General features: G+C 35.5%; 1 protein-coding gene across 3 annotated transcripts in view; it reads left to right on the top strand.

The window, feature by feature from the left end:
- Window positions 1-2462: 2462 nt before the first annotated feature.
- The window catches only part of LOC146472633 (uncharacterized), a 36790-nt gene continuing 29115 nt past the window's right edge, over window positions 2463-10137 (top strand). The window contains exon 1 of one of the 3 annotated variants that reach the window (XM_085119361.1): window positions 2463-2552. Coding sequence is in view for 1 of the 3 variants with exons in the window: in XM_085119360.1 (XP_084975486.1) it covers window positions 10033-10111 (79 nt within the window). In the remaining 2 variants the exon portion in view is untranslated. Of the gene's footprint in view, window positions 2553-4538; window positions 4615-10028; window positions 10112-10137 lie in introns of those variants that run through there. The other 2 variants (XM_085119362.1, XM_085119360.1) reach the window with 2 other exon arrangements.

The raw sequence follows: 10137 nt of genomic DNA, 5'->3' as shown, positions 1-10137 counted from the left end.
TGTTCTTATTGTCCGCTGGAAAATAGTTAAGTAAGAGTCAGCAGAGCCGAAGACTTCATATAGGCACCGATCAACCTTGTATCAGGACGAAAGTAAAAACCAAAAAGTTGAAAATCGTATGCAATTTAAAGTGACGTTTTCGTGGCAGTTGTTCCTTATTTCTTGCATACGGTAAATAAGTGATCAGTTAGTAACGCCACGCACTGCTTATGCCATATTTTTCAGCAATTCTGTGTGGGCTATGAAACTAAAATATCGTTATTATATTAATTTAAAGGTAATCTTTTCAAAAAGAGTGTGTTTTTTTAGCAAAGTAAGGAAATTTAGAAAAAAGTTTCACTGGGACACACAACGCGAAATAACCTGAATGTTTATTACGGTTAGGTTTGAGAACGTAGCTCGTTCACTTTTATCAACCCAAATTGCTGTGGGATTACCAATGGATTAATGAACGTTTTAACCCAAAAGGTGAAGCTATAGCGAGATGCAAGGAGAAAATGTTTGCTTAGTAATCACGACACGTAAGTTTTGTCCGGCTTCAGGTTTGTGAAATACTTTTATATTTGGAGCGAGTGTTGAATAGTGGTGTGTAGATACAGTCGAGCAGTAGCTTTATATTAGGTTTACATTTGTACAGTAGTATATCGCTTTGAACTCTGTCCAAGCAACATATACAGCGGTCTGTAGTTGAATGATCTGTACGAAGAAATTACCAAAGTTTCTTATTATAATGCGATCCAGTTCCGTAAACAATGTGTCGTCAACTTTAATTGCTATACTATATCAAATGAATTAATCCGTAGTACAGTACCCTTCCATTTTCAGCACATTTGTTGGAAACATTTTCAGTAATAAGCCAGTAACAACAGAGTAGTATGGCTCCTTGAATATTTTTTTTTCATTGTATAGACTGTACGAGTAGGGTTCAAATTACATTCCTTGAAAAATAAGAACTGATGTGTTTATTTGCAGTACGAGAGCCATGTATAACAATTCAAATTAGGGAGCATCTTTTCAAATGTCGCGATTTTTTGTCGACGCTGTCGTTTCAGTAACACGTTCACAGACTCTGAAAAAAGTTTTACAGTATACTCGAGGAAGCTGTTCAAAACCATTTCCTATATTCCTGCAAAGACCAGAAGAAATAACGAGTGTTAATCCCGGCTAAAGAGTGTCATAATTTAAAAGACAGAAGATAAAATTTTCCTCTAATTATCAAAGCGGGTCTGTTTTCCTTTAATAAGAGTACTCGATAAGTTTCGTTATCTTGGTCGCTGGTGATACGAGTTTTATGGTGGCCGGCGCGCGAAAGGCGACCTCTTTCTTTCGCCTGCTTTTGGTTTAGAACTGAGTAAGTGCATTGGAATCCAAAATGGTTAAATGACGCTTACCTCGCTAAGCAATAGAATTCTACTCTGTGAAAGCGTTCCTCTAGCTGTTTATCATGTTTCACTGATGTATTTAAGATATTACTCGCCAAAATGATTTATTTCTCTTTGTTATTCAAAGAAATAGAGAAATGTGGTTGAAATTTATTCATCCTAAATGAAGTCTTTTCTCCGAAACATAATGTTGAGACCAGTAATGTATACAAACATATTTAAAGCATGATGTAGAATTTTTGAAATTAAACTACCTAAATAGCCAAATGTCAACTTAATCAAATGGTAAAACAAAACTTAAATTTCTTAACATTTTAGCTCAGTCGAGCAATAACATCTTTATTTTACCAAAAGGTGCCTGACTAGAATTCTGAAATTATAAAATAATATTGAAACGCCTCGCTAGCATGCGATGATTAATGGTTTCATAGTTTGAAAGCGCGGCATCTTCAGTTTCGATTCAGTTCTTTGCCAGCTACACAAATCTCTGATATTTTCCATTTTGATTGTTGAAATTTGCCTGAAGAAAAATTAAAAAGTCATTCTTCAAAAGAAGTCAAAATATTTATTTAGTATGTAACGCATCTCGTTTGATGGTTCTTCTGGAAACTTTTCTTTGTTTTGATTGTCCGCTGGAAAAATAAGTCATTAAGAGTTAGGAGAGCCGAAAAGGTCATAAAGATACCGATGAACCTTGTATAGTGACGAAAGTAAAGCGCAAAATTCATATAACGTTGAAAATCGTATGCAATTTAAAGTGATGTTTTCGTGGCAGTTGTTCGTTATTTCTTGTATACGGTAAATAAGTGATCAGTTAGTAACGCCACACACTTCTTTAGCCATATATTTCAGTAATTCTGTGTGGGATATAAACCTGAAATATCGTGATTATATTAACTTATAGGTACTGTTTTCGAAACGAGGGTTTTCTTTAAGCGGGACACGGAAATTTAGAAAAAAGGTTTGATAATTCTTTAGCCTTGTTTCACCGCTGGGACACACAACGCGAATGCACCTGAATATCTATTTACAGTTAGGTCTGAGAAAGTGGATCATTCACTTTTATGAACCCAAATTGCTGAGGGATTATCGAGGGATTAACTAACATTTTAACCCAAACAGTGAAGCTAAATCGAGATGCAAGGACAAAAGGTTTGCCGAGTAATCACGGTACGTAAGTTTGTCTTCAGTTTTGAGAGTACTCATATTCGGCGCGAGAGTTGAATAGTGGTGTATACATACAGTCGAACAGTAGCTTTATATTAGGTTTACATTTGTACAGTAGTATATCGCTCTGACCTTTGTCCAAACAACAGCTCTCTGTAGTTGAATGATCTGTACGAAGAAAAAAAGAAAGTTTCTAATTATTATGCGATCCAGTTCCGTAAACAATGTGTCGACAACTTTAATTACTATATTGTATCACATGAATTAATCCGTAGTACAGTACCCTTCGATTTTCAGCACATTTGTTGGAAACATTTTCAGTAATAAGGCAGTAACAAGAGAGTAGTATGGCTGCTTGATAATTTCTTTTTACATTTTATAGACTGTACGAAGAGAGTTTCGAATTACATTCCTTGAAAAGTTAGAACTGATGCGTTTATTTGCAGTCTGAGAGCCATGTTTAACAATTCAAATTAGGGAGCATCTATTCATATGTCGCGATTTTCTGTCAACGTTGTCGTTTAAGTCACACTTCACAGACTCTGAAAAAAGTTTTATAGTATACTCGAGTAAGCTGTTCAAAACCATTGCCTACAATCCTGCAAAGGCCAAAAGAAATAACGAGTGTTAATCCCGACTAAAGAGTGTAATGATTAAGAAGACAGAAGATAAAAATTTCGCCTAATTATCAAAGCGGGTCTGTTTCCTTTAATAAGAGCACTCGATAAGTTTCGTTATCTCGGTCGCTGGTCAGTGATACGCGTTTTATGGTGGCCGGCGCGCGTCCGGAAAGGCGACCTCTTTCTTTCGCCTGCTTTTTGGTTTAAAACGGATAGTGCATTGGAATCCAAAATGATTATATGACGCTTACCTCGCTAACCAAAAGAATTGTACTCTCTAAAAGCGTACCTCCAGCTGTTTATCATGTTTCACTAATGTATTTAGGATATTACTCGCCAAAATGATTTATTTCCCTTTGTTATTCAAAGAAACAGTGAAATTAAGTTTTCCTGTGACAGCCGACTGATCTTTCCCTAAGTCGAAATATATTCATCCTAAGTAAGTCTATCCTCCCAAAGATAATGTTGAGACCAGTAATATGCACAAACATTATATTTAAAGCATGACGTAGAATTGTTGAAATAACAACTACTTAAACAGCCAAATGTCAACTCAATCAAATGGTTCAACAAAACTTAAATTTTTTAAAATTCTTACTCAGTCTGGTAATAACATCTTTATTTTACTTAGAGGTGCAATACTAGAATCCTGAAATTACATAATAATGTATAAACGCTCGCTAGCATGCGATGATACTTGCGGTTTCATAGCTTGAAAGTGCAGCATCTTCAATTTCGATTGAATTCTTTGCCAGTAACACAAACTTCTGATATTTTCCATTTTGATTGTTGAAATTTGCCTAAAGAAAAATTAAAAAGTCATACTTCAAAAGAAGTCAAAATATTTATTTAGTATGTAACGCATCTCGTTTGATGGTTCTTCTGGAAACTTTTCTATGTTTTGATTGTCCGCTGGAAAAATAAGTCATTAAGAGTTAGGAGAGCCGAAAAGGTCATAAAGATACCGATGAACCTTGTATAGTGTCGAATGTAAAGCGCAAAATTCATATAAAGTTGAAAATCATATGCAATTTAAAGTGACGTTTTCGTGGAAGTTGTTCCTTATTTCTCGCATACGGTAAATAAGTAATCAGTTAGTAACGCCACGGACTGCTAAAGCCATATTTTCAAGTAATTTTGTGTGGGCTATAAACCTGCAATATCGTGATTATATTAATTTAAAGGTACTGTTTTCGAAACGAGGGTTTTCTTTAAGTGGGGTACGAAAATTTAGAAAAAAGTTTGATAATTCTTTAACCTTGTTTCACTGGGACACACAACGCGAAAGAACCTGAATGTTTATTTACAGTTAGGTTTGAGGAAGTGGCTCATTCACTTTTATGAACCTAACTGCTGAGGGAGTACCGAGGGATTAATTAATTTTTTAAGGCAAACGGTGAAGCTAAATCGAGATGCAAGGACAAAAGGTTTGCCCAGTAATCACGGTACGAAAGTTTGTGTTCAGTTTTGAGAGTACTCATATTTGGCGCGAGAGTTGAAAAGTGGTGTGTACATACAGTCGAACAGTAGCTTTATATTAGGTTTACATTTGTTCAGTAGTATATCGCTTTGAACTCGGTCCAAGCAACAGCCCTCTGTAGTTGAATGATCTGTACGAAGAAAGTACGAAAGTTTCTAATTATTATGCGATCCAGTTCCGTGTCGACAACTTTAATTACTATATTGTATCAAATGAATTAATCCATAGTACAGTACCCTTCGATTTTGAGCGTATTTGTTGGAAACATTTTCAGTGATAAGCCAGTAACAAGAGAGTAATATGGCTGCTCGATAATTTTTTTTTTATTTTATAAACTGTACGAAGACAGTTTCTAATTACATTCCTTGAAAAGTTAGAACTGATGTGTGTATTTGCAGTCTGAGAGCCATGTATAACTATTCTAAATAGGAAGCATCTTTTCATATGTCGCGAGTTTTTGTCGACGTTGTCGTTTCAGTAACACGTTCACAGACTCTGAAAAACGTTTTACAGTATTCTAGAGGAAGCTTTTCAAAACCATTGCCTACAATCCTGCAAAGACCAAAAGAAATAACGAGTGTTAATCCCGGCTAAGGAGTGTCATGATTTAAAAGACAGAAGAGAAAATTTTCCTCTAATTATCATAGGGGGTCTGTTTTCCTTTAATAAGAGTACTCGGTAAGTTTCGTCATCTTGGTCGCTGGTGATACGAGTTTTATGGTGGCCGGCGCGCGAAAGGCGACCTTTTTTTTCCAGCTGCTTTTGGTTTAAAACTGATAAGTGCATTGGAATCCAAAATGGTTAAATGACCCTTACGTCGCTAACCAAAATAATTCTAATCTCTGAAAGCGTTCCTCTAGCTGTTTGTCATGTTTCACTAACGTATTTAAGATATTACTCGCCAAAATGATTTATTGCCCTTTGTTATTCAAAGAAACAGTAAAATATAGTCTTCCTGTGACAGCCGACGGATCTTTCTTGGAGTCGAAATTTATTCATCCTAAATTAAGTCTCTCCTCCCAAACATAATGTTTTTATTAGTAATATGCACAAACATTATATTCAAAGCATGATGTAGAATTGTTGAAATAACAACTACCTAAATAGCCAAATGGCAACTCAATCAAATGGTTCAACAAAACTTTAATTTCTTAAAATTCTAACTCAGTCTTGTAATCACGTCTTCATTTTACTAAAGGGTGCAAGACTAGAATCCTGAAATTACAAAATAATATTTAAACGCTCCGCTAGCATGCGATGATACTTGCGGTTTCATAGCTTGAAAGTGCGCCATCTTCAGTTTCGATTCAATTCTTTGCCAGTAACAAAAATCTTTGATATTTTCTACTTTGATTGTTGAAATTTGCCTAAAGAAAAATTAAAAAGTCATACTTCAAAAGAAGTCAAAATATTTATTTAGTATGTAACGCATCTCGTTTAATGGTTCTTCTGGAAACTTTTGTATGGTTTGATTGTCCCCTGGAAAAATAAGTCATTAAGAGTTAGGAGAGCCGAAAAGGTCATCAACCTTGTATAGTGACGAAAGTGAAGCGCAAAATTCATATAAAGTTGAAAATCATATGCAATTTAAAGTGACGTTTTCGTGGCAGTTGTTCGTTATTTCTTGCATACGGTAAATAAGTGATCAGTTAGTAACGCCACACACTGCTTAAGCCATATTTTTCAGTAATTCTATGTGGGATATAAACCTGAAATATCGTGATTATATTAATCTAAAGTTACTGTTTTCGAAACGAAGGTTTTCTTTAGGCGAATACGGAAATTTAGAAAAAAGGTTTGATAATTCTTTAACCTTGTTTCACCGCTGGGACACAACGCGACAGAACCTGAATTTGTATTTACAGTTAGGTTTGACGAAGTGCCTCGTTCACTTTTATGAACCGAAATTGCTAAGGGAGTACCGAGGGATTAATTAACTTCTTAAGTCAAACGGTGAAGCTTAATCGAGATGCAAGGACAAAAGGTTTGCCGGGTAATCACGGTACGTAAGTTTGTGTTCAGTTTTGAGAATGCTCATATTTGGCGCAAGAGTTAAATAGTGGTGTGTACAGATGGTCGAAGAGTAGCTTTATATTAGGTTTACATTTGTTCAGTAGTATATCGCTTTGAACTCGGTGTGAAGCAACAGCTCTCTGTAGTTGAATGATCTGTATGAAGAAAATACGAAAGTTTTTGATTATTATGCGATCTTTGTCCGTAAACAATGTGTCGACAACTTCAATTGAATTAATCCGTAGTACAGTACCTTTCGATTTTGAGCACATTTTTTATTGGAAATATTTTCAGTAATAAGCCAGTAGCAAGATAGTAGTACGGCTGCTTGATATTTTTTTGTTATTGTATACACTGTACGAGGAAAATTTTTACTTACATTCCTTGAAAAGTTAGAACCGATGTGTTTATTTGCAGTCTGAGAGCCATGTATAACAATTCAAATTAGAGAGCACGGTTTTCACATATCGCGATATTTTGTCGACGTTGTCGTTTCATTAACACGTTCACAGAGTCTGAAAAACGTTTAACAGTATACTCGAGGAACCTGTTCAAAACCGTTGCCTACTGCAAAGGCCAAACGAAATAGCGAGTGTTAATGCTGCCTAAGGAGTGTCATGATTTAAAAGACAGAAGAGAAACTTTTCCTCTAATTATCAAAGCAGGTGTGTTTTCCTTTAACAGCACTCGATAAGTTTCGTTATCTTGGTCGCTGGTGATACGAGTTTTATGGTGGCCGGCGCGCGAAAGGCGACCTCTTTCTTTCGCCTGCTTTTGATTTAGAACTGATAAGTGCATTGGAATCCAAAATGGTTATATGACCTAACGTCGCTAACCAAAAGAATTCTACTCTGCTAAAGCGTTCCTCTTGTTGTTTATCATGTTTCACTGATATTATTCCCCAAAATGGTTTATTTCCCTTTGTTATTCAAAGAAACAGTGAAATATAGTTTTCCTTTGACAGCCGACTGATCGTTCTTGGAGTCGAAATTTAATTATCCTAAATTAAGTCTCTCCTCCCAAACATAATGTTTTTACTAGTAATATACACAAACATTATATTTAAAGCATGATGTAGAATTGTTGAAATAACAACTACCTAAATAGCCAAATGGCAACTCAATCAAATGGTTCAACAAAACTTAAATTTCTTAAAATTCTGACTCAGTCTGGTAATCACATCTTTAGTTTACTAAAGGGGGCAAGACTAGAATCCTGAAATTATAAAATAATATTTAAACGCTCCGCTAGCATGCGATGATACTTGCGGTTTCATAGCTTGAAAGTGCAGCATCTTCAGTTTCAATTCAGTCCTTTGCCAGAAGATTGTGGCACAATCTTCTGGTATTTTCCATTTTGATTGTTGAAATTTGCCTAAAGAAAAATTAAAAAGTCATGCTTCAAAAGAGGTCAAAATATTTACATAGCATGTAACGCATCTCGTTTGATGGTTCTTCTAGATATGTTTCTATGTTTTGATTGTCCTCTAGAAAAATTAGTCATTAAGAGTTAGGAGAGCCGAAAAGGTCATATAGATACCGATCAACCTTGTATAGGGACGAAAGTTAAGCGCAAAATTCATATAAAGTTGAAAATCTTATGCAATTTAAAGTGATGTTTTCGTGGCAGTTGTTCCTTATTTCTTGCATACGGTAAATAAGTGATCATTTAGTAACGCCACGCACTGCTTAAGCCATACTGATTCTTCAGTAATTCTGTGTGGGATACAAACCTGAAATATTGTGATTATATTAATTTAAAGGTACTGTTTTTGAAACGAGGGTTTTCTTTAAGCGGGGTACGAAAATTAAGAAAAAAGTTTGAAAATTCTTTAACCTGGTTTCACTGGGACACACAACGCGAAAGAACCTGAATATCTATTTACAGTTAGGTTTGAGGAAGTGGCTCACTCACTTTTATGAACCCAAATTGCTGAGGGATTATCGAGGGATTAATTAACTTTTTAACCCAAACGGTGAAGCTAAATCGAGATGAAAGGACAAAAGTTGTCCGCTTGTAAAACAAGTAATTAAGAGTTAGGATAGCCGAAATGTAATATACATACCGACCAACCTTGTATAGTGACGAATGTAAAGCGCAAAATTCATATAAAGTTGAAAATAGTATGCAATTTAAAGTGACGTTTTCGTGGAAGTTGTTCCTTATTTCTTGCATACGGAAAATAAGTAATCAGTTAGTAACGCCACGCACTGCTTTAGCCATATTTTTCAGTTATTCTGTGGGCTATAAATCTGAACTATCGTGATTATATTAATTTAAAGGTACTGTTTTCGAAACGGGGGTTTTCTTTAAGCGGGGTACGAAAATTTAGAAAAAAGTTTGATAATTCTTTGGACTGGTTTCACTGGGAGACACAACGCGAAAGAACCTGAATGTTTATTTACAGTTAGGCTGGAGGAAGTGGCTCGTTGAAGTTTATGAACCTAAATTGGGGAGGATTACTGAGGGATTAATAAATTTTTTAACGCAAACGGTGAAGCTAAATCGAGATGCAAGGACTTAAGGTTTGCCTCGTAATCACGGTACGTAAGTTTGTCTTCAGTTTTGAGAGTACTCTTATATTTGGAACGAGCGTTGAATAGTGGTATCCTTTTAGTCGAACGGTAGCTTTATATATAGGTTTACGTTTGTACAGCAGTATATAGCTTTGAACTCGGTTCAAGTAACAACTCTCTGTAGCTGAATGATCCGTACGAAGAAATTACGAAGTTTTTAATTATTATGCGATCCAGTTCCGTGAACAATGTGTCGAAAATTTTAATTTCTATATTGTATCTTATGAATTAATCCGTGGTACAGTACCCTTCGATTTTTGACCACATTTCTTGAAATATTTTCTAGTTGCTGATCATCGGTGGCCTTAAATTTTAAGGAAAGGTGGAGAATTACAAGAAAATTTAGAAAGGAAAAGGGCAGAAACGAGCTGCAATGGGTAATTATCATTGCAAATATTGTTTCGTACTGCAAAAGAACTGGTTCGGAAGATACGTTCGTCATATTTTCTTAATTTCTTCTGTTTTAAAGTTCAGTAGTGTTAGGAATTCTGTGGAAGGGGCTACAGGAGTTTTTAAAGGTCTATTTTTCAGGTAATAAAGTCGAATGCATGGATATAGCAATTTGAAGACACATTGAACATTACCTTTTTATAAGATACATATACTCACTGTACCCTACTAAGTCCTAAACCCGAAGCAGCCCTACCCTTCCCTAGCCCTTATGAAACTTTCCTACCCCTCTCCCAGGATAACTTGTCTCTTTTTAACTTGTAGAAACGTGTTGAAAATTATGGCCACGTATGACTATGAGGTATAATCCTCAACAAGGTAAATTTCTCTTCACTTGAAGCAAGATGTCTTCCGAGCACCAACTTCCCGTTGTTTTACTTTGTATATTTGTTACATTTGCGGTCGATTCCAAAGCCAGCAAAGGTATGAGGGACAATCACTTATTGATG

Source organism: Pavona decussata, unplaced genomic scaffold (assembly GCF_977016875.1).
Source record: "Pavona decussata unplaced genomic scaffold, jaPavDecu1.1 SCAFFOLD_98, whole genome shotgun sequence".
In the NCBI taxonomy this organism is placed as follows: domain Eukaryota; kingdom Metazoa; phylum Cnidaria; class Anthozoa; order Scleractinia; family Agariciidae; genus Pavona; species Pavona decussata.
Note: the sequence above shows the minus strand (reverse complement) of the source record. Positions and strands in the feature narration are given on the sequence as shown.